The 23,699-nt window shown below is 37.7% G+C and overlaps 1 protein-coding gene across 6 annotated transcripts; it reads right to left on the bottom strand.

Moving 5' to 3' along the window:
• Nucleotides 1-1,073: 1,073 nt before the first annotated feature.
• On the bottom strand, nt 1,074-23,471 carry TGH (SWAP (Suppressor-of-White-APricot)/surp domain-containing protein). Of its 6 annotated transcripts, XR_015967564.2 has the most exons (20): nt 23,220-23,471; nt 20,711-20,801; nt 20,531-20,625; nt 19,154-19,257; nt 17,082-17,143; nt 16,903-16,977; nt 15,543-15,691; nt 15,317-15,392; nt 15,144-15,230; nt 14,909-14,986; nt 13,166-13,307; nt 12,463-12,949; nt 12,042-12,326; nt 11,825-11,953; nt 9,519-9,737; nt 8,220-9,327; nt 7,447-7,610; nt 2,219-2,326; nt 1,967-2,079; nt 1,074-1,324 (listed from the first exon to the last, which is right to left on the bottom strand). XR_015967564.2 is itself a non-coding variant. In XM_039127069.3 (17 exons), the coding sequence occupies exons 1-16, from the start codon at nt 23,349-23,351 to the stop codon at nt 8,260-8,262; spliced, it is 3,279 nt and encodes a 1,092-aa protein (XP_038982997.3). In that variant the 5' UTR covers nt 23,352-23,471; the 3' UTR covers nt 1,074-1,324; nt 8,220-8,259. The 6 variants fall into 6 exon arrangements, 1 of the variants encoding a protein (XP_038982997.3); XR_015967565.2 differs by lacking the exon at nt 1,967-2,079; XR_015967566.2 differs by lacking the exon at nt 7,447-7,610.
• Between the last annotated feature and the right edge of the window lie 228 nt (nt 23,472-23,699).

Below are 23,699 nucleotides of genomic sequence, written 5' to 3'. Positions count from 1 at the left end.
TCCTTTATTATTAATTATTGTTCTGTATGTGAATGAATGACATCAATGGACATAGAAAAAATAGCTACCCATCAACAACGTTTGAATAAAGAATTTAGCAATGTCATTGACCCAAATTGTGGGTTCCCAATGAGTCATGGATTACCATATTGCTTTGATGGGCACTGGCTTAGTGACCATGTATTAAAAAGAAAAACCAAGCCAGCGACACCAACCATGGGTTAAAATAAAACAGTATGGATAGCCCATCAAAATCATCAAGACAATGAACCCAACCAGCATTCTTGGAAATGCTTGGCTAGCACATAAATTATCTTTCCTTTCGTTTTGTCAAGCCAAAACAAAGTTCAGGATAAAGCCAAACAGATACGTAATGCGAGATCCCAAGCTATTCACCTAATGATCCCATCAAGCACCTAACACTTGTTTCTTTAGCTATGACTCTCCATATTAACCTTTGCAGCAGCAAACGGCAAATAAGAAACCTTAGAGCAGGTGAAACTATATCGAGATTAGGCTTGCCTTGTGATGGTCATGCATTCTTGCCCAAGGGCCACCTCTCTTATCTAACAGGACAAACCACAGCTCACCTACTTGTACATCATAATCATCAAACAGAATTTCAGAGGGAAACCAACTTCACAACCATAAATCGGCAAAATATTAAACGCGTCCTAGGAAATTGTTTTGTTTGGCACTATCTTTTGATAGGCTATTTTGATGACCCAGCCCATTCATTTTTTTCTTTTTTTTGGCAAAAGAGCACCGCCTATTTTGTCTCAGAGGACCATATCAAATTATTGATCAATATATATCATCAATTCCTGCGCCATCCTGGCAGTGAGGATGGATCTAAATTATAGCTTAATTTTTCTAATATTGCTTTAGCAACCCTCAACCGGTACCAACGCACAAATGGTTTTGTGCAAGTTTGACATCTTAATAAACTTATATCCAAGGGGCCCCCTCGATAGATTTGGTAATGTTACTTGATATTAGAATTAGATTGTGCAGCCACATCTATTGTCATTTCGAAAAGAACTAGAAATCGGATGATGAACAAGCAAAAAATCATATTTAAATACTAATGCATTCTTTAAAAGAGAGTTGTGTTTCAACGGGATACTATACAATCTGGTCTTTCCATTTAACAGAGGCGACATAATAATTATCGATCCCTTCAATCGTTCGTTAATGATTTAAGTATCAGTGTGGGCCTAAGGAAGGATGATGGAAACAAAGTCACCCAAGACGGCAGCAGTTTCAATGGCAACAATGAAGCATTTCCTCTAGCTCCCGGCCATGGTTGCATTGAGCTGTATGCCTGTATGCAGAAATATCAAAAAAAAAACTTAAAATCTGATAAGAGCCAGAAACTAAAGACAGCAAACAAGAATTGCGGCAATCTGTTAGTTAGATATGCCAGGGTAAAATCCTTCTAGTTGCAATCATAATTTTCATCCACATCAAACAAAGAGAGACGAGGTTCCTAGAATTCTCTCAAGCATTACAAGAACCCCCCAGGGGCCGGTCCTCTGTTTCTGTCGATACGATATGAAACTATTGAGTTCAGACTTCCAGCAACAGTATAATAATGCAAAAATAATAGCAGAGCAACGAGCACCGGTGTGATACCTATCAGTCACCTATTTCATCATTGGAAGAGATGCCCCGTTGTCGCATATATATATATATATATATATATATATAACTGGCAGGTGCAAGACCAGGCATATAATGCTTCGTTTCAAATTTGGAGGGCAGTGAGCGTTATTCATTAAGATGGTTGTCATAGCATCATATGATAACAAAATCCAAGAGCCAAATGCCAAAACAAGCATGGTTTTCAACCTCCTAATTGCGGTACGGCAAAGGCACTCTTTAAGACAGACAAAAAGCAACTTCTCTTTTGAAGTGTTCTGTAATTTAAAGAACCTCCTTGCTCTTTAGGAACAACTTTGCTTACAGGATTTAGCTTTCGCAGAAGGTCTGGCCTTCTGCATTTAAGGCTATGATATGCCGAACCACTTAGAATAATTTTCCTGTTCAAAAATAAATGCTTCCACACTGAACAGCTTCCTGGTCGCCAGTATGTTAGCACACTATTAGTTGAAGCCTTCTTAGATGGAATATAAGAAGATAAAGTAACAAAACAAATATCATGTTGAGATAACAAGAAGAGAAAGAAGTATCAATAAGGCTCAAAACACAAGCATACCACCAAAACAAAACATGCAACAGGCTCTCTGCATTCTTCTCTTTCCAGCTCAAATCACAGAGCAGTAATCCGTCCTAGCTTGTAGTGAATGCCTCTGTCAGAAGACATCTAATGCCAAGATCATAGAAAGACTAAACTATCAAAAACGAAACATGATTTCACACACAAGGAATCGGATGCCTAGCACAGATAGTTTAAAGAAAAGCAGCACTTATCTGCTAAGTGCTTGTAGATGAGCAAACAAGATCAGAATAAGACAAAGAAACTGGAATACAAAGATATAATCGGATATAGAAATAAATGTGCAGTGTCAAATAAGTCGAAACATTGACAAATGGTAATTCATGTATCGCAGTATCTGTTGATAGGTGGCAATGATATGTTTTCACTAAAATCAGCCATGAGTAGGGGCGAGATAGGACTTTTTATCATGATGACAGAAGCAGCTAAACAATTTGTTAATTCAACTGAAGCCAAAGATGCTACTCCAGAAGGGTCTACTGCCTAGACTTAACCTGAATAGGCCCACTTAAGGCATATGCTTGGCTTTCAAAGTGGCTCCCTCAACAGCAAGCTGTCTGTCTGTGCCCATCTACTTATATAATTGATAATATTGCTACTAATTTAAAAATTAGAAGTGTTGGGGGAAAAACCCCAAGTCATACCGCCACGGAGGCGCTCGGCCAAAGAGCGCCGACCAGGAGGATGCTCGGCCAAAGAATGCCGACCAGGAAGGCGCTCGACTAAAGGGCGCCGACCGGAGAGAGCGCCAAGAGGCGCCCAATCAAAATAACCAAGTAGAGATGCTCGGATAGGAAGAGCCGACCAGCGGACGCCGACCAGAGAAGCGCTCAACTAGAAAGCGCTGACTAGAGAGAGCGCCAAATAGAGGCGCTCGGCTAGAAGATACTCGCCCAAAGGGCGCCGACCAGGAGTACTAGAAGCAACCCCGCCACAGGGCGCCCCTCTGGGCGACCAGCTCGGCTCGGCACCCTTGCCGAGCCGATGCCTTAACTAATACTCCTCCCCGCCAAGCTTTCTCGAAAGGTCCGGCGGCTATACACGCGACTCTACTATAGCCTGCCACTATCTCCAAGCCATCAAGGCATAAGATCTCTGCAGGTATTCGGCACGACCTGCCATTAATGCATGAGACTCCCTCAAGTCTCCGATGCACCCAGTCATTTAATGAGCACGGCCCAAGACGATCTCCGGATCACTGAACCATCAGAGCGTATGGCTCTCCCTGACCGCCGGTTCATTCGGTAATAAATGCACTTACCATCCACGGACCCCAGGCCCACCACAGCCGGCGGTTCAACCACTCCAACAGGTCCGATCGACCGTGACAACTCCCTGATTCCGGTCCGATTCGGTCCCGTTCTCCACTACGCCATTAATGGGCCAAATCGTGCCCAATTATTACAAAAGAGGACAAACCTCCTGTCAACTCTCAGGTAACAAAAATCCTTCTATAAAAGAAAACCTGGGGGGAAAAGGATGGGGGCCGCCCGGACAGAACCCTCCTGGACCGGGTGAAAAGAAACAAACAGCACAGACACAATGGAGGATATCACCCTCTTCATCTTCTTCATCTTATCCAAATATTCCTGCTGTCTTCTCCATATACTCTCTTCCTTGCTCTCTCCACATATCTGCCCCCTCTGACTTAAGCATCGGAGGGCCGGCGCCGGGGAGCCCGGCCACCGGCTTTTTGCAGGACTTACACCCCTCCAGGAGGACGTCACCAGTCGGCGCGCCGCCGACCACCGTCCCTGCAGCGAAGCTCCTCCTTCCCCGGCTTCGCGGTAGCCCCCGGGTCCAATTTCCAGCAACAAGAAGCAATAAATTATATAAGCCCAACAGTATCGCAGATTATTTAGTTATCTAGACAGTAATTTTACATTCTTATAATTTTAGTGTGCCGTTTATAGATTATGATAGCTATACTTTATGCAATCTTTTGAAATTGGACTCTTTTGAACTATTGTATAGGAATTTAGCAAAAAAATTAAAATTCAAACTTCTGAAGTATTTAAATTGCATAAGATATCAATCAAAATAATTAGATATGATCTTTAGCATGCTCAATTCTTTGCTTCTGCTCCCAGACATTATACATAAGATTTATCAAGGGAGTGGCACATTGCCTACAGGCACTTTGACTCCCTTGGTCGGCAAGGCTTTATGGACTCTAATAAACCTTCAGATACAAAAAGGCATTTGACCCGTCCACCTACAATGTAAGTGAACAAAATACTCCTACTAGCAAGGGAACACTACAACCATATTCCTAAGCAAGGTATGCTGTGGGTATCGGGATCCTGTACTGGTGCCACCCTGTTACTATATCAGCATGCCTAGTACAGGGGCCAATTCGGCATACTGAGTGTCGGTATGCCCCCGATACCACGTACTGGTACATTATAATACGTCCCGTACCATGCGGTTCGATATGGTATGGCATACCTTGTTCCTAAGAATCATAATCCAATTCAAAAGTACTGAGATTCCCAAAATAGCTACATAACTGAAAAAAGAACTACACCCATAGTCAATGGAAACCAGGAAGGCAGGTTTATCCAACTTTAATACATGGAATAAACATCACTTCAATCACCATTTCGCAGAATTAGTGGCTTTGCCCAACAAAAATTCCAAAATGGTGTCCAAGGTAATTATAAAAAAAACAACAACTGTTGGCTATTTAGCGTTCGATCCACACCAAATCATGTTGAGTGATACTTCCCACAGCACTCTGATAAATTGTCCGAGACCACTTTGTTCAAAAAAAAAGAATAGTTCCCATATCATGCAGCATGTATCTCCCCTGAAAGAGAGAGCTAAGAAAGTGATGGTTTATAACATAAGTAACTTGTGGACAATAACAGAGATTCTGTCATTTCCTCTCGTCATAAGAAGCACATGCAAATGACCTGTCTCAAGAACAACTTCTTGAGACAAATTATAGAAAATCTTCACATGTTCTAGTCTTCTTTCTCACTGCCATCAAACAAAATATGCAGGTTCTTTTTTTTTTTTTTTGTGGGGCAGGGGGTAGCAAGGATGTAACGTTTTTACCAGACCATGAGGTCAAGAACATATACTTCAATCATAGTTAACTCCATAAACAAAGGATTTTTTGCGTAGATATTCTCCTAAATATTGAAATTTGCATGAATAACCTCCTAAAATTCATATTTACATGTATACCCTTATAAAATACTTGTTTTGCATGAATACCCTTTATTTCTCTTTTTTTTTTTGTATATATGTGCCCACACCATCTAATGCCGTCAAAAAATAGCGGTTTAAAATTAAAAATGACTGAAATATCCTTAAAGGGTAGATATGCAAAAGAAAATATTTATAAGGGTATATATACAAATAATACTTTGCGAGAGTATTCATGCAGTTTTACATATTTAGGAGGATTTATATGCAAAAAAATTTAATTTTATGTTTTTCTATTTCAATTTGTTTTAATACTCGAATTTGTCTAGCGCCCGCTCCTCAATGTTTTCCATAAGAAAATTGCTTAAAAAAAATTGATTCGACAATTAGATAACGAAAAGAGTTATGGAAGTTCTTTCACTAATTATCAGATTAACCTACTTTATTCTTTTTCATTGATAACAACCTCTATATCTTATTTAATCGAAACATAGCTTATAATATTTATTGTTATAGATGCATATATGAGGGCATACATTAGAATATAGAAAAGGATTAGAATCTCTTAAAGGCAAACGATAGATTACAATGATCAAGCTTCCTTGCTATTGCTATGTTCATGGGTGGAAAAGCAATATCAATCATCCCCAAGCAAAATCATTGAAGGACTTCGAACCCTTCAGATTTATTAACAATCTCCACGTCCATGTGGTAGAAGGCCACCCTAGACAAATCTGAGTGTTAAAACAGGTTGAAATAGAAAAAAATAAAATTAGAATTTTTTTGCATGTAAACCCTCCTAAATATGTGAAATTGTATGAACCCCCTCGCATAGTATTATTTGCATATATACCCTTATAAATATTTTCTTTTGCATACCTACCCATTAAGGATATTTCAATCATTTTTAATTTTAAACCGCTAATTTTTTGACGGCGTTAGATGGTGTGAGCACATATGCAAGAAAAAAGAAAAATAAAGGATATACACGCAAAACAAGTATTTTATAAGAGTATACATGCAAATATCAATTTTATGAGGGTATTCATACAAATTTCAATATTTAGGAGAGTATGTACACAAAAAACCCATACACAAATTATTAGAAACAACTTGCAAATTGATTTTATCCCTTAGATATCTAAACTGAGGGTGGGTGTGAAAGTGGAATTGGTTGCTGCCTTGTAGGTAAAGGAATATTCACTTGTCATCAACTACACCTTTCAGCCAGATCTGAGATCCCTGACTCCACCCTAAGTGGCCGATGGATCTAGATGGAATATAATATAATGGAACCACTTTGACGTTTCCTATGAAATGAGGCATGAAACAGAGCCACGATGAGGACGTACTAGGAGTTTAAGAAGGAAGCCTCATGGAAGTTTCAAAAAGATTAGGATGCGGAAGCACCTATTAAGTATCTGAACAAAATAATTTTCTACAAAACTAGTGATAAGAAGAGTTGATTAAAAATAAATATTTAATATGATATTTCAATATTATGAAACATCTATGCAATGATAAAAAGAGCAATTGACCTAGAGCAACAGCAGCCAGAAGAACCCAAAAAGGTCACGTTAAAGGCAAAACCATCCCTTCAGAAGCTAAAGTCCTTAGCTCAGCCAGCAGCACAGCAATATTTTCAGATGAGGTCCCAATTCTGTTAAAATTCTCTTCTACCAGTTTGAGAAAACCTGAAAAACGTCCCTCAGTGACAATTTAAGGCCCCAATAGCTATCTTTACCATAATGTAAAGCAAACTCCTGGTGAGTGCCTTAACGTTCAACCTTACTTCCACTCAATAATTATCCATAAGATAGAAACCTTCAGGGAAAAAAGAAAGGGAGGTGGGGGAGAGCTAATAGGAGGGCCAAAATTCATGGGAAGGCCAGATATCCCTCCTTTTAAAAACCACAGTCCCACACATGAGATAAGAAACCAAGAAAGGAAATTGAAACACCTAAGGAAGAGTCTAAGGAAAGGCTCAAATAAGAGAATAAGAGGGGGGAAATTAAACAGAAAAAAAAATAGTAGGCCTAAAAGAGAAATCCAACCATTTATCCAGATGAAATTCTTTCCTTTCCATGTCTTTCTTATTACGAGCACAACTCCATCCATCAGACTGCAAGCATCCATATTTCCTCTTCCCACTTGCATCACACATGACACAAATGTGAAGTTAAAAGGAACATAATGCCTAATTTCCAAAACATGCTACCTGTCAATCGTATAATAAAAAGATAAGGTTCAAAATCAGCTTAAAGACAACAAGATAACGGAAGCCAGATATACGACAAGAATGTAATTGTTTCTTTAGAAACTATTAACTTGAATAATATTAATACTCTTGACGAGGATTTCTACAGCATCCTGTTATGCTGGTTATATAGCTACAGAGATGCATATAATTCTGGAACAATATTCTTTTGTTTATATATCAAAAACCAGATATTGCTGTCAAGATTTAGTAGAAGTGTGCAACCTGATGATTATGCATAGCACGATACATGTTGATTCAAGTTTATAACCAAATAAGCTGCTGCATAAGTACTTGGAAGATCTTCAAGTGTAGAAGCAAAACATCTTCTACAATGCAACAAAAACTTACGGGAAGAGGCAGACATGTAATGTGCCATTTTGCTTAGTGGGAAACATCACTGAAGTGATAGACGGGAATATACAAGAATATAAAATAAGCCACGATACAAATGAAAATAGAAAAGATACCCATCCCAAACAACTATTGAATGCATGATAGAATTAAATAGAAAGCATGGCATTTTTTTTTGACTATGCACAATGAGCAATAGGCAAACAAAGCACTTACAACTCTAGAATGATTTTCATCTCTTTCATCTTAAGTATGTTCAACGGTAGTTTCTATGACTATCTGATTTTGATTTTGCAGAGTGCCTTCCCCTGTCCCCTGATTTCCTATCCTTTCTGCTATCATCTGTGAGATCCCTGTCGTTGTCACGGCTAGCATATCTATCCGGAGATCTCCTTTTGTGCTTGTGGTGTCTTGAGCGCTTTTTCCTTTTTCCTTGAGGTGAACATTTTTCTACTCCGGACCTTGAGAGATCACGATACCGGCAATCACTAGAAGAATCAATATCCGGTGTAGTGCTCCTATGGCGATGCCTTGATTGAGTTCTACTGTGTTTAGCTTTATTTTGATCACTATAATAATCAGTATCTGGAGTTCTGCTCCTGCTTGGATGATGCCTTGAGTGAGTTCTATTTTTTCTAGAACGATGTTGATCACTAGAAGAATCTGTATCTGGGGTCTTGCTCCTGCCTCGATGATGCCTTGAGTGAGTTCTGCTTTTTTTAATCCAATGTTGATCACAAGAATCAGTATCTGGAGAGCTACTCCTGCTTCTTCGATACTTTGAGTGTGAGCGACTTATTTTAGCATCAAGTTCATCTTTCTCTACTTGAACTTTATCATTTTTAACATCAGGACGACCACTAGCCACTCCACTCCTCAAACAGATGTTAAAACTATCTTTCGAAGAGGAACAATGACCATGCCCATCCCCATTAAAAGGCGGAACTTCAATCTCCCATGCTTTAGAAGCAGAAGCACTGTTTTTGCCATTTTCAGGAGGCCATGGTTTGCAAGCTTCATCCTTGTTTTCCAAGAGCACTTTGGGCATTTCAAATGTAGATGTGGATTTTTCATTAGTTGATGGGATTTTGAGATCTCCCATGGAAGCATTTTCTGTTAAGGTTGAACTGTTGGCTTTATACGGTTGGCAGGGCCTATCAGGAGGAACCTCTAGTCCTAGCTCTTTACCCAAAGATTCTAGAAAATCCCCTGCTATCAAACGGTTTAAAGTTGTGTTAGCACCTTCATTCTTACTTGCAGGATCAACCACTTGGCTGGGACTAGCACCATCCACATCATCATCAGATTCATCAGAGAAAATGGCCTGCAACCAATAAAGATCAACTCCATCATAAGAGGAGCACTGCAAACATATGCACCATTTTACAGCAACTCATGATGACAAACATGCATCTTAGAAGCTTGAACATACCAGATGAAAAAAAACGACAACAAATAAACAAAAACAGGAATAAGTGTTTGTTTATTTTCTCTTGTTAGATTGCAAGTAAGCACCTTATATAGATCAACTGGCCTCTGCACAGTTGTAGTGCTTGGCTCAATGTCAGGCTCGTTAGCAGTTGGTTGTTTCTGAACCTCTTGTACTTCTGATAGAGATATGTGTTTTGAGTCTCTGGCAGCAGAACTTGTCTCTTCAGTCTTTGAACTCTTGAGAGATTCTGTCATAAAGATAAGGGTCTCCATCTTGCTTCTGGGTCTAGGCAAGGGTGGTGGCTGCAAATGGAAAGAAGTTATCTCGTTAGATCTGCTTGCAGGAGACGAGAATATGAGATATTTGCAGTAGGCTTTCACATCTAAAAGCCATGAGAATGAGATCATGCAGTCATCACAGAAAGCTAGATCTACCAATTAAGGCTTACATTGAGCCAAAAAAACAAAAAACTAGAGATCTTACGTTTAACGTCTGCACCAGATGGACAAAGGAAAAAAATATAAACAACTCATTTTAAGAAACACAACAGAAGCTGATTGAAGACCTTAAGCAATTTCAAGACCAAATTGTATTGGTGAAAGGGTTCAGAACAATGGCTCTTTTCCTTGTGTTTGTTGAAGGGTAATATAGAACATAATGACATGCCTTTAAAGGATTGGCAATAGATCTTCACCAAAAATTGTATAACAAAAAAGGGAATGACAATTGCTCTTTTGGTAGTTCAAAAGGAAAAATCACCCTCTGACTCTTTAAATTTGAATTAAGCCATATAGTTTACCAGTTACCACAGAGAAATACAAATTACAAACTATGAAGTACCTGGCAGTTTTTTCAATTTGATCAGCTATAACAAAGGGTGTGTGTTGATGGACTGCATAATGGTGCACTCCCTTTTGTGAATCATACTGGCAAAACATACTCGAGTTCCTTAAATTCTGATACAGCCAACTGGTAGTTGTCCCAGCAAAGAGCATTAGAGAAAACTAGGCAAGGGTACTCTTTCATTGTCAAAAAGGGATAGGGTTCAATTATCACCCACTAGACTGGAGGAAATCAGGGCAATGATCATGCAATGGTTCATACACGTGTTCTTGGAGATTTGACAAACCTAATTAGATTTCAGCTTTCTTATGGAAATGACTGCAAGAAGGTTGCGACGAACATGATCCAACCAGAACCTGATCCAAGGTTGAAATATGGACGAATGGCGAGATTTAGATTTATCACGTTTTGGTTTAGTAGCAACGACCTTCCACTCAGGGTGTTGTAATCACTCCAGGACTTATGGGTGCATGGCACCTGCACTCTCAACCAAGTTTTCAGTAGAAATCTTTCTTTTAGCTTCCATGTATTTAGGAAGCCAACCACAGAGCTGCACCATCTGTACTTTTGTCATTTATACAACTAGTGTCATCCATATTCTAAACGATAGTTGCCAAGTCTTAGTTCATAACATCTTCACGCTCAGTGGTTTCTCTGGCACTTCTTATATTCCTGGGACCCTGCAACCTTGATCCAACACCTATTTCCTATTCAGGTTATTTGACATAACTTAATATGTCATATGATACCCCATATGATGCCCCACTGCAATACATCAGGTACTATATAGGGTATGTTCTGCGTATAAGTTTGTATTGTATGTGCCATACCATTTGCACCACAAAATAGGCTGATAGATGTTGGCATGTGTGACTACAGCATACATAAGCAGGCAAAGCACTCGAACCTGTGCATTTTGTTCAAGAAGATCAATTTCCAGATTGATACTTAAAAAAACTATCTATCACATGCACAACTGAAATTAAGTTCAACTCTGCCATTAGTAGGTGGTTATCTGGAAAGCAGATGTTGGATACCACCAAGTGGAAGGCTGTCATTCAATTATAAGAACCAAATCACCTGACAGTTTCAAAGATGGAAGCAACCTACGATGAAGCAGATCCAGACTACATAAATCTGCTAAAAAGATAATTACATTCTATGATAGCAAAAAATATAGCAACTAATAGATGGATGCGGCGTGAAACAAAATTGGAACATACATGTAAATAAACAGCGATCAGAACAATTACAATGATGTCTGTGTTTGTCCATGCATAGACAAATACGCACACATACATAGATAAAAAGGTAAGATATAATAGGAATAAAGAGTTGCACAATGAATATGACATTTAATCGATGCCACTTGTCACTTCATGAAAATAAAGTCCAGAACTCAGACAAGCAATATTTAGCTAAATTACTAGAAGACAAAAGGCAATATTCCTCAATCTGCACATAGAAAAACCTTGAAAAGAGTCTTGCTAATCATGTTGAATAAAAAAACCTTTCCCAGTGCAATGCTAATTATGGACAGATTTACCTTCCCCATGAAAGGATCGACGATATCAAATCGCTTGCATAGAATGGGTGTAGGTCGCCACTGAAACTCTTCTCTCTTTGGGTAAAACTTATTCATTATCTTTTCTTCATCTTGAGAAATGTCATGTTTCTGCTTGAACATGTTCAACATGCATCATAAATCAGTTCTCAAAAGGGATATGAGCTAACAGAAACCCTGCAAACACTGCAAAATATACCTCTACTCCGGTTGATGGTATAAAGAACTGCTCCCCAAGTCCTGGCAAAACTGTGTGGGTTGATGGAACACAAATTTTTGTGTTCCCTTTGCCCTTTTCAATTGCCTCTGCTGCAGCCTCAAAGTCCAGTCTCTCGCGGGCACGATCAGCCTCCGACATGATACTACTACCCAAGGCCTGTGTAGAACGGAGGCCACCTTCGTACTTATCCTTAAGAAAATACTCAAATCTTTCTTGCTTTGCAGGATCATTTTTGAAAGGTTTTACAGATTCTGATGACTCGACCTACAGCCCGGACAAGCCTTAGTGTAAGTATTATCCTTCTCAAGAAACTAACTTCATGGGATCCAGCTAAATGATATTAGACAGAAAATTGCTACTGAATAAGATGGGAGAAAATAAGCGACGAATAGAAAGTTACAAGAGAGTTTGGTTTGGTAAATGTGTCTGAAAGATTGGACTGGAAATGGACGACTTCTTTGAAGGCAGTAGATGAGCTAGATCCACTGGAGCTTCTCTCCAAGGGCTTTTCACCAAGAATTCTTCCACGACTGTCTGCAGTCATTGTTTGGACAGATGACTTGGATTTTACATCTTCCATCCTTCGCTGATCAACTTTTTTTTGCTTCTCCTCCCACAACTTTCTTGCATAATAACTGTGGCCATTTCCTCCATTAAGAAATGAGAATAATGGATTGGATCTATGCTTCTCCTTGGAGAGATCTTCAAAATGTTTCCCATAACGAGCAACCAAAGTTGCAAGCCCTTCGATCGACAGTCTCAAATTATTGTCTTCTGGAGGAGGTACCTCAGGAGGAGGTAACTCAGCTAACTTATCTTCCATCTCAAGAGGGGTAGGAAACTTGTGATATGGCTCAAAATCAGCTGGAATAACAGGAGGGAGAAATCTGAAAGTAAATTTGAGCAGCAAGTCAATATAAGTCAAGGTGCATCTCCAAAATAAACAAAGGGCCAACCATTGATGAATAGTATCTATTATCCACTAATAAGCTCCACTCAGGTATTTAGTAAAGAATGCAATTCATGAAGGTGAAAACAAATATAGGAAAAAAAACGCCTTACAAAATTATGAATCAGGGAATCTTGTGATGTGTTAAAGCTACCTTACAACATTGTAGTCGGAAATCGATGCAACTTTAAAACCAGGCAGAACTCCCTGCTTTTTATCTTCCAGTTTATACTTATTGTGTCTGATAATTCTTGAAGGCTCAACTTCTTCAACTTCAGTTTGTTCAAAGTCAAAACCTATAAACGATATTTTAGAGAATAAGAAATAGCACTAGAACAACTCTACAAGCTAAGACAGTTAATTGAGTTAAAATGATCTTTATTGAGCCTAGATGCATCATAGACAATCACGATAGAAACAGAAACTTCATCCTGTGGATTGAAGGTTCTTACGATACCTTACAACATTGCCTCATCAGTATCATTCATGACCCATGTTTCAGAGAGAGACAGACTAGACAATAAAAAAGTGGGCCATACGAATACATATGAAGCATAAAGTTACAGTCTGGCAAAACTTGGGATGGAAAGGCCTGAAGCATTATAGTTTGTTTGAACAAAACACAGTTCTTTAGTATAATAGCAGAACAGAATCAATCAAAGGAACATGCAGGATACAATTGGATCTAAAATTGATAAAGGATTCAAGCCAGTAAGAGACAGCACACAATTAAGTTCTATAGGAATATAACTATTTTATCTATAAGTAGTCTAGGATCATAATTGATTCGTTGGAAATCTAGTCGATGCCTTTAAGCTAGAAGTATAGAACCGTTAAGGTGATTCTAACAAAAGGTATATTTTCCAAATATTACTCTCAAAGGATATATTTTCAGGTAAATGTTGCATTAAACCCACAAATGTTATTTTTGACTGCACCTTCTAATTAAAAAAATGTAGAAACATAAAGTGATTTTCCGCCAGAGCTCATGGTTGGTTTCCAATTAATTAGCTAATAGCTTTCTTTAAATTGGTTTAACTATTGAAAATGGAAGCACTTAATTTGAAGAAGCAAAAAATAAAAAATAAAAACTTGAGTTTTCAAGACAAGATAATTATTAAGAAAAAAGGGGAGCGAGAGAGTGGAAGGAAAAGATTTTTAACCATTATTAAGTGCAATGCCTAGAAATATGATGATAAAATAAAAACTAGTTAAACTTCATTCTGATGGGTTCATTGTCATGTCACGACATGTAAAAACCTGCAGTTTTGCATTGTCTGAATGATATGCTTTCATGTGAGTATGATCACAAAGTATAACCTGTAAAAGGACAATACTAGTTTGAATGCAAGTTCTGCTAGCAAGAATTTCATAGAAGTGTTTAATACCAAAACATCTTCCGAGGACATTAAGAATTACCCTCTTTTATTAAGAGAATCCAAGAAAATGATGAATCGGTTAAGAGGTAATACAAGTCCTTTTTGTGTGCACTAATTGGTTGGCTAGACAACAAAGCATGACCTATCCACAACGAGATTGATAAAGGATTAAAAGAGTTACCATCCCTTAGATATTATCAAGCACCATACTCATAATGCATTAAAAAACTTGTGCTCAAACTTCAAATGTGAATTAAGTGGCATTCCGCTACCCTAATTGGAAATGGAACATATGCATGTCTCAATTATTTGTTTCTCAAGGAAGTACTTTTTTGTTCTATAAACTTCTTCAATAATTTATTGAAATGTGGCAAAACTTTGCATCCAAATAAAATAGCAGCAAAACATTAGTCAATAGACTGACAGTTTTCAAACAAAAACTATTAGCTTCCAATTGTTGGAAAATTGATTGACGTATGATGTGATCATGGCAGAATGTTAATCATGCTAATACTTACCTGATGCGTAAATATCCTCATCTTCAATATCAAGTTCCTCAAGTGCTCCGATTCCGAAGCCTGGGGCATATTTTCCTGCTGATGATTGAGTCCATGATTAAGTTGTAAATCCAAGTGACAACAGGCTGAAGTATTATGATGATAATGAATAGGCAACAACACTCAAAGGGACATTCCTACGTAAATTCTACAAATGCAGTCAAATCTGAAATCCAGGCAGATAAAGATATCTTACAGTTGGAAGCTAAAAGATTCCCCTTCATTGAAACATCACTTCTATAATGACGATCCTTATTTTTAGATTCATGGAATGTTTTCCTATCTGAAAAGGATGAATCAAATGTCTTAGAGAAATTCCAATCAAGTATGGCAATGGAGCACAATAATCAACTTACTAGATTCCATTACCTCTAAATTCAGGAGCATGCTTGAACGGATCATAACCCAATCCATGTAAATCCAGCTTCGGATGTAGTACATACATCTAAAATATAGGAGGTGTAAGAGAAGACATTGTTTTCTGACTGGTTGTATGAAAAGAACTAAAGATGTTAACCATATGAGGAAAACTACCATTTTCCAAATATAGAGAAACAAATAACTCATTAATAAAGGTCTGTGTCAAATTACTCACAGGAGTATTTTGAGAAGCATAGATGCCATCCTTGCATTTTTCACTACATTCTTCAGAGTCAGACCTGCTTGATTCATTTTGAGCAAGTTCTGGTCCTCCGTCATTACCAGAAAAGGCCAGGAATGCTTTTCTAGCTTCTCTGCGTGCTTCTAAAAGCAACAAAAATTTAGATCAGATGCATGGTTAAATCCCAACACTTACTAAAATACTGCAAGAACAAAAGATATCACCAATAAAATTTTAATCAAAAAAGCTGATAGCATGATGATGCCCTAATGGAAGAATCTGTTTTCACATATTAATTTTTTACAAATTGAGTATATGAATTTATACAGGCACCAAGATGCAAAACCTCTGGGAACATTACTGCAATATCTTTCAAAGCTATGCAACCCTTCAAACCATCCTCAGGACCATTAAATAAAGGCATCTGTGAAACCCCAGAACCCCGCCCTCTCCCCCAAAACCCTCCAATAAAGAAGAATCATAAAATCATATAAAGTAAGAACAGAAAGTATGAAGTTCTACAGATAGATACTCCGTATCTTAAATTCCAAGAACCAAAAGAAAACCATAATTTTCCCCCAAAAAAAAGTACGAAGTTCTATATAACCTGGATTTTGCATCCAATATACATACAGGTATATGTATGTGTGTATATTCCATAATATAAATCCATAAAATGCAGCTTAATTTGCTTCAAAGATATGCCACAAAGAAGTACCTTTACAAGCTGAAAGCAACTGGTCGAGTGATTTCATAGGGAAAAAAGATCTCCATCACATTACTGTGATTATCAAGACCACATGTAATTATCACTCTATGCATGTTTGAGGAGATCTTTTAATTGAACATTATCAAATGTTAAAAGATTAGATCTCTAGTAGACAATTTTGTAACAAAATATTTAATAGTATTTGATTCAATTTGTTTGGTAGGATTAGGTCACAAGTTGTAAGATAATTGAAATAGCTACCAAAAACTGACCAGAAATATAAAATATGGATCGGATAAGATTTAAAATCGAACCACAAATAATAAAAGTAATAAAGTTGCTTTAAAAAAGTACAAGATTTTTTTTGGTACAAACAGATTTTGTTATTTATCAAAATTTGGACCAAATAAGGTGAAGTGACTGCTATCAACTACCACTACATAGTCAAGTCAATCTGATATCTGGGCACTCGCAATAAACCTTAAGTGTTTTGAGTACCATAAATCTCACAGTATCCCAAAACAAAAATATTTGAAGAATAGCAAATAACTTAATATCAAACACATACGAATGCAAGGCTAAGTATGTTTAGAGACATGAAGGCCACAAATATCGCTAATGCCACAAGGCACCCAAAAAGCATACCATACAAGGAATCAGTATGTGTGTCCTTGATAGAATGACCATGACGCCATCCCATTTTCTGCAATAGCTTTATACCTATAGAAAATTAAGATTGAAATGTAATGGTACCAAAGTAGAAAACTTTGGGCCAAGAAAATTTGGTTACTGAATCAAATTTACAATAAAAAAACAAAACAAACCAATAGAATTTGCTGCAGGAAGAACTATTTCATCGGGAACAGGTCCAGGAATAGCTGATGGTCTGCAATGGAAAAAAATGCAGGATTACATTTATAAGGAGGCCAAACAATGCAATATCCAGGAATGTTTCATGTCACAACTGGGTTGATCATATTTCCAGTAACAAATCAACTCAACTGAATTTATATTTTCCAATTAACATTAATGAATTTTCTCCAGTGTTATAAAAAAGAGTAGCACCACTTATACTAAGTTAAGGTAGGGGTGCAAACAAGCCAAGTCAAGGCCAAGTACCAGGCTGCTCAAGCTCAGCTTGGAACCAAACAGCTGCTTGAGCGTGTCTCAAACTCGAGCTGAGCTCAACATAACCTGTTCAAGCGTGGCTTGGCTAAGCCCTGAGCCCGGGCAAGCTTTTCCATTATATCTGAACAACATCAGCATTCCAGATTAGCTCGTTTATGAGCTGAGCTCTAAAAAGTGTTTGATTTCCTAGATGAGTCGAGATCAAACAAGCTCTTAGCAAGCCAAGATCAAGCTGCTGAAATTGAACCTTTGGCATCACTTCCGGTTTGCACCCCTAAGTTAAGGTATCCTTTGGCATCACTCAACCCGGTTTTCTATTTTTTATTTCTCACAACCGAAGACCTGAAAATTATTTGATGATCGCGTAGATTGCATTTGGCAGCGGCTAGGTTGCAAAGATGCTGGTGGCAGTGGTGGTAATAGAAGTGGTAATAGTGGTAGTAGCAGTGGTGGCAGCAGCTACTAGGCCCGCAAGGGTACCCATTGCAGTGCTATCGGGCCAGCAAGGTGTGCCAACAGAGGTGGCAGTGAGCATCGTGGGCAGTTTTGGTTTTCAAAAAAAAAAAAATATATAGAAACCAGATTTTTCAGCTTCACATTTTCAAAAAATCAGGATATCAATTTGTTTTGAAAAAAAGAGAAACTAAAAAAAAAAAGAAATGAAATTACCACACACCATTCTGATTTAACTTTCATGTTTAAAAAAAAAAGAAAAGAAAACTGAAAACCATAAACCACAAGTGATGACAAACAGGGCCTAAACTATGCTGAAAGCACATTATAAATTCCATTTCCAACTTAGATGAAAAGATTTCCATCTGCACTGTATAATGGGACAGCCCATGTAGTTCTAATTTAATTTTGCAAGTTGTGTAACTAATTGAGAACAATATAACTGCCAACCCCAAGAACAAAGGAGGTAAGTAATGACAATATGCAGATGGAAGATTGTTGAAAGGGAAAAAATAAACAAATGAAGCATTTAGACAGAAAAGTTGAGAAACTTTGACAAAGATGCAAAAAAGAGACAATAGCACTGGATTGCAAAACAACCTGTGAGGAAACTATAAATAAGCAATGAAAAGAAAAATGAATCAGGCACCATGGACATGATACATCTTTTTTTTTGGTACACTTTCATTTCCATCTCTCCTCTCTCTTAGTTTTTTTTAGGACCTCCAACTCTAACTCCCTCTTTTTACTCTGTTTTGTTTTCATTTTTTTAAGGAAAATAATTGATTGGTAGAGCTCTAACTATGTTTCCAGGCAGAGCATCGGCCCATATAAAAATAAATAGGTTGGGTAAAGTTTATTTTTTTCAACCCAAAAAAATGAATAGGCCAACTGACCCTAACCAAAATCCAACCCATTCTCACTCTAGTCCATACCAGTACAATAAAATTAGAAAGGAGGACAAGACTTAGCAATCCCTCTTAAGAGGTGATAAGAAAGACATAAAAGGATAGAAGGAGAGGGACGAGAATACCAGAACTTATAGGAGAGAAGAGAAAGGAAAGAAGAGAGGAGAGAGAAGAAAAGAGAGGGGCAGTGGGGAAAAGGAAAACTGCTTGTAGAAAAAGAGTTTGGAAGAAATTTCTGAGGTTGATTTTGATGTAGCTGGCCCCAGACTGACAGGATAAAGTTTGTCATTGTTTGGAAAGGATTTGTTTGATCTGAAGTCTATGAAGGCTAAGCTACAACAACATTACATCAAGTTTAAAATTTATTATATTCTGGCAAGTAAACCATACAACAAGGTTGAAATGACCTCTTCTGTTGTTCCTTCTCTGCCTTCTTACGGGCAAATTCTGCAGCAGTAAATCCAAAGGTATCAAATTGCAGGGATGTCTCCAACGCATGCCCTCCCATACCCTGTATGTCATAAGCACAATGATTGGAACTTGTAAGAACCCAGATCATAATCTTGTAGTCAAATAAAAATAACTGTGATTATCCAACACTTATCAATGACACTTTCTGCTAAGGCTATAAATTACACAGCTTTCTGGAAAAGAAAGTAACATTGATAAGATTGGATATTGAACAGCACTTTCAGGCACGATAACTCAGTCTAAATGGATCCCTTGGTTTATCTAATACTTTCAGAAGACCTGTCACATGAAGGCACCCTAAAATCATATTAATACAGCTATTTGACATTTTAATCTTAAAGTATAGTGTTATATAATTATTTCCAATAATCAAAGATTATAACATGCTTGAACCTGGTGACTTACTTAAGGATTTAAAGGATGATTTAGTATCCAACCACATGCAAAAAATTGTCCGTGAATCAAGCAAAATGACAATATATAATGCAGATGATAAAATGACCAAAGCCTTTTGGTTTTTAATAGCATGTGAAGGAAAAACCAAATGAGTGCTTCAGTCACTACCAAAGCATGTGTAATATATAAAGTGTATATAATTGTATATAATTGTATTAGTAGAATAAAGATGAGGTGCTTCTAAACAAGATGAATGCATCTGATGTCAACAAAGTAAGCGGTATTGTGAAGGTAACAGGCCCATTTTAAAGTTTATGTATAATAATAATGGAAAACGGTGCTTTAATTTTAGCAAGCTCTCTTAGAATACAAAAAGAAATTACTATTTTGGTAGGATTTTAAAGATTTTGTCAATGTTTCTAAAACTGAAAAACTCAGCCACTCAGTGGATAGCCAACACCAAAACAGACTGATGCCTTGGTTTGTCTCAGCCAAGAAGAGCCCAGCCAGTATTTTAAGAAATAAGATATTGGAATCTAAGTAAATACAGTAAATGCAAAATTAGCGAACACATTAAGACATTAACTTAAATATTTAATAGCAAAAGAGAAATTTTAAGATCATAAAATATTTACAAGGAAGTTCGACCGATGTTTTTATATTGCATCAGCTGATATATATTGGTTTATATAAGCCAAGATAATAATGGCTGAGCGCGAGTGCCCAGTACCAATGCAAACCAACATCTTAGCCGAGATCTCTGCCAAAATGAAAACATTGATCCTTGACTGTAGTTAATCTAAGAAAAATGTAAACCTATTCTAGAAGATAATAAAGGGCCAAATATCTTCCATGCCTTGAAAATGCAACTGATATTGAACAGGAGACACAACAAAAAAAAAAATCACAGGAAATACCTTAATATCATCTTCATCAAAAAAATTATATATAGTCTGCTGTTTCACTTCAGCTCTATTTTTGCGTGATGACGTAAATGTCTGTGGAGTCCATCCTGCAATTAATTTCTACCAGATTCTTCAGACTGCTGCCCAATTTCACCCATAAAACAATTTTCAGTAATTCTTAAAAGAACGAACCCTCTTTTGAACCAACAGTATTGTAGTAGCCAGCAGAAAAGCCTCCAGTGAATGCACCATGAAATCTTCTGCGACCTTCCTCATCTCTGACCTGAATTTTGAGTATTCAAATTTAGTAATTCAGGAGGAAAGAAATAAAGAATATGTAGGGTCAAACTCTGAGTAAAAAGATATTAGTATAGCACATTGACGCAGACAAAAGGTAAGCATGCAACATCCCATATCTACAAATTCTATTATAAACATTGTGAGCTTGAGAAAAAAATACAGAACAGGGATTCATTCAGAATAACAATCAACAAGGAATTTTGGATGAAAGGGATAATTAAAATGTAGGATCCATTGAGACAGGATTATTAAAAAGTTGCTCTCTCAAAGTATAGAAACATAAAAAGCTGTCATAAGCCAGAGACCCTCAACCAAGCCTACAAAATCTGTGTACTTTTCAGAATATCATGCAGCACACAGTACATATCATTGCCCAATGGTATCCTCATATAAAGATCATAGTAACATAAGACCATCACTTAAACAAAAGAAGAGCATTACTTAAACGCAAGAATAGGAAGAAGAAAAGAATGAAATAAGCTAAACTTTTTAGAAGCTGTATGGTGGGTAGCCATCTATACTAATTGACCTTTCTTAGATCCTAAACAAGTTAATTTCCTCCTTAAAAAGTTACTGCCTAATCTCTCCTCCCCTTTTGCTGCCTCAAACTCTTTACCATTTGAAAATACATTAAAACCTTTCCAAACCTATCAACATATTGGATCCTAGAAAAGTATTTGAATAATAATATCCAACTCACAAGAAAATAAATGCAAACAAGAACTTGGAAAGATTTAACACCGAGATGGGTGCAAAATAGAGTTTGGTAATAAAGAATTTTGGAGAAATTTGATAACAAATTGGATGCAAGACAGTTTTAATTACAAATTGGATCTTCAATGCAAAAGTATAGGGGTAATTGAGAGGTTTAAAAGTACATCAAAATTTCTAGTGGGTTTCCTAAACCAGGAATTAAATTTACAAGTTGTCAAAAATTTAAGACATTGCTTGCCATCAATTTAAAATGAACTAGTAGATGTAAAAGAGCTAGATAAAATATTTATTATGGGACAAACAGGGATAGGGTAGTACATATAGATCCAAGGTTAGGCTTCAGGTTTTAGAGTTTTGAGATATGATTATACTGATCGATATGGTCAATTTTTTTAGCAACATAACTATTGAAGGAGTGGTACTATTGTTATGTCTTGACAATTGACACCCAAGGGTCTTGATTAAGTCATCACCAAGAAGAAAGTATCATTGCTTTAAAAAAAAAAAAAAAACCTAAATGTTCTAGCACCACGCCTTATGTCCCTGCCTTTTCAGACATTGATAACACATAATATGTAGAAGGCCTCCAATATTGTTCCGCCTATTTTTTGAGCTAGCCATTATATCTCTTTTACAAATAAAAGCTAAAGATGACCCCTTCTAACATGCCTTAGGTGTTGACTCATAATCACCATCCAAACCTACACTCATTGGAATAGGGTCAGTTATGGAACATAACTCTTGGTCAAGAAGGCTCTATAGAGGGATCAAGTACATTCTGTTGACCAGTTGACAATTTTAGGTCATCCCTATCAAATTAGTGTCGAGTTCCTTGCAGTGGCAGGGGGGAGATCTGTTCTGAAAGACTGAAACCCAAAAGGCTAGCAAGAATAGACCTGCCCCATCAGTCATAATTTAAGCTTATGAAACTTTCTGGTGCCCCATTAAGATTCCCCTGATCTTGGTAAAAGTCTAAACAGATAGGTCAGATGATGAGGCTTCACCCAAGCAATTGAATTTCTCTAAACGGACAAAATTATAAGCCAACTAGTTGAGCTGAAACACAATCCCCAGTACATTGGGGTGTGACGAAAAATTCAAAAATAAACATGAGAGCATCTTTCCCGTCAAGTGGAGCCCCCAGGTCATAATTTGGATGCATTAATTTTTGATCATCCATGTAGTCATCCAACTGATATTTCCAGTGCCAATCCAGTTGGACTTCCCATACTTCCGCTGCAGTCTATAGCCATCTGATCACTAATTTTATCAGCTACACAACACTGGCACACGATCATTCTTCTAGGCTAAAAACCCATCTGACATTGATCATGAGCAAACGAAGTCCTTCAAAATTTTCCCAGGCCCGAGATCTAATTGACGGTTCTGCCGGAAAGAACTAGCGGTCTATAGATTGTTCCAGGAATTAATAAATCCAGAAGAAGATAATTTTTTCCTGTGGTTAAGTAATTTATTCAACTCCCAGTGGGGCTCAAACCGAATGCTTGCAAGAAATCAAAGGAAATCCTATCAAATGTCTGGCAAGAGGAGCTATAAATCGAATACTGGACTAAATTTAATCGATTCTAAAGATGAAGACGGAAAAAGGAAAAGAAGCCTAAAGTATACAGGAGAAAGGGGGATTCTTCAAGAAAACGACTGAGATGGAGAAGGAGGGGGAGATGACCTCTTGCTTCCATTGGGGAAGGGTTCGCAGCTGGCCGGCGTCGGCGACGGCCTTCCTCTTCCGCGCCGACGTCTCCTCCTCCCGCTCGATCGGCGTGCCGTAAAACAAGTAATCCTCCTCGTCCTCATCCATCTCCACCCCCAAGAACCCTAGCCTCGGATCGGAACCCTAATCACCGCGACCAAGAGAGAGATAATTGGAGGGGCAAAAATAGAGAGGGGAGCCCGAGACCTCTCTATTTGTTTCTCCGGCGCGGTGGAACGAAGCATCTGGGGACTGGGCTAAGTATCCGAACGGGCGGTTCAGGCCGGCCCAAGCCTGGTCGGTAGAAACGAACAGGCCGCCGACCCACTGGGCCTCATACATCATTGCGTTATGGATACTTATCCGCATGGTGTTTCCTCTTTTAATTGTTCAAAAAGGATTATAATTCTCACAAAAAAAAAAAGAGAATTATACAAAATGGTTAATTATTCGCAA

The sequence above is a fragment of the Phoenix dactylifera genome, chromosome 7 (assembly GCF_051530095.1).
Source record: "Phoenix dactylifera cultivar Ajwa chromosome 7, Ajwa_hap1_PhDact_Kaust_v1.1, whole genome shotgun sequence".
Classification (NCBI taxonomy): domain Eukaryota; kingdom Viridiplantae; phylum Streptophyta; class Magnoliopsida; order Arecales; family Arecaceae; genus Phoenix; species Phoenix dactylifera.
The sequence above is the reverse complement of the archived record's forward strand: the minus strand, read 5'-3'. Positions and strand labels throughout refer to the sequence as shown.

Excerpts from the sequence above, each read along its gene's own strand:
- TGH (XM_039127069.3), bottom strand. The coding sequence starts at position 23,351 with ATGGATGAGGACGAGGAGGATTACTTGTTTTACGGCACGCCGATCGAG. Across the intron at positions 15,692-16,902 it reads ACATACTGATTCCTTGTATG|AAGCACGCAGAGAAGCTAGA; the intron begins GTATGCTTTTTG and ends TGTTGCTTTTAG. Across the intron at positions 9,738-11,824 it reads TCGATCCTTTCATGGGGAAG|CCACCACCCTTGCCTAGACC; the intron begins GTAAATCTGTCC and ends TTCCATTTGCAG.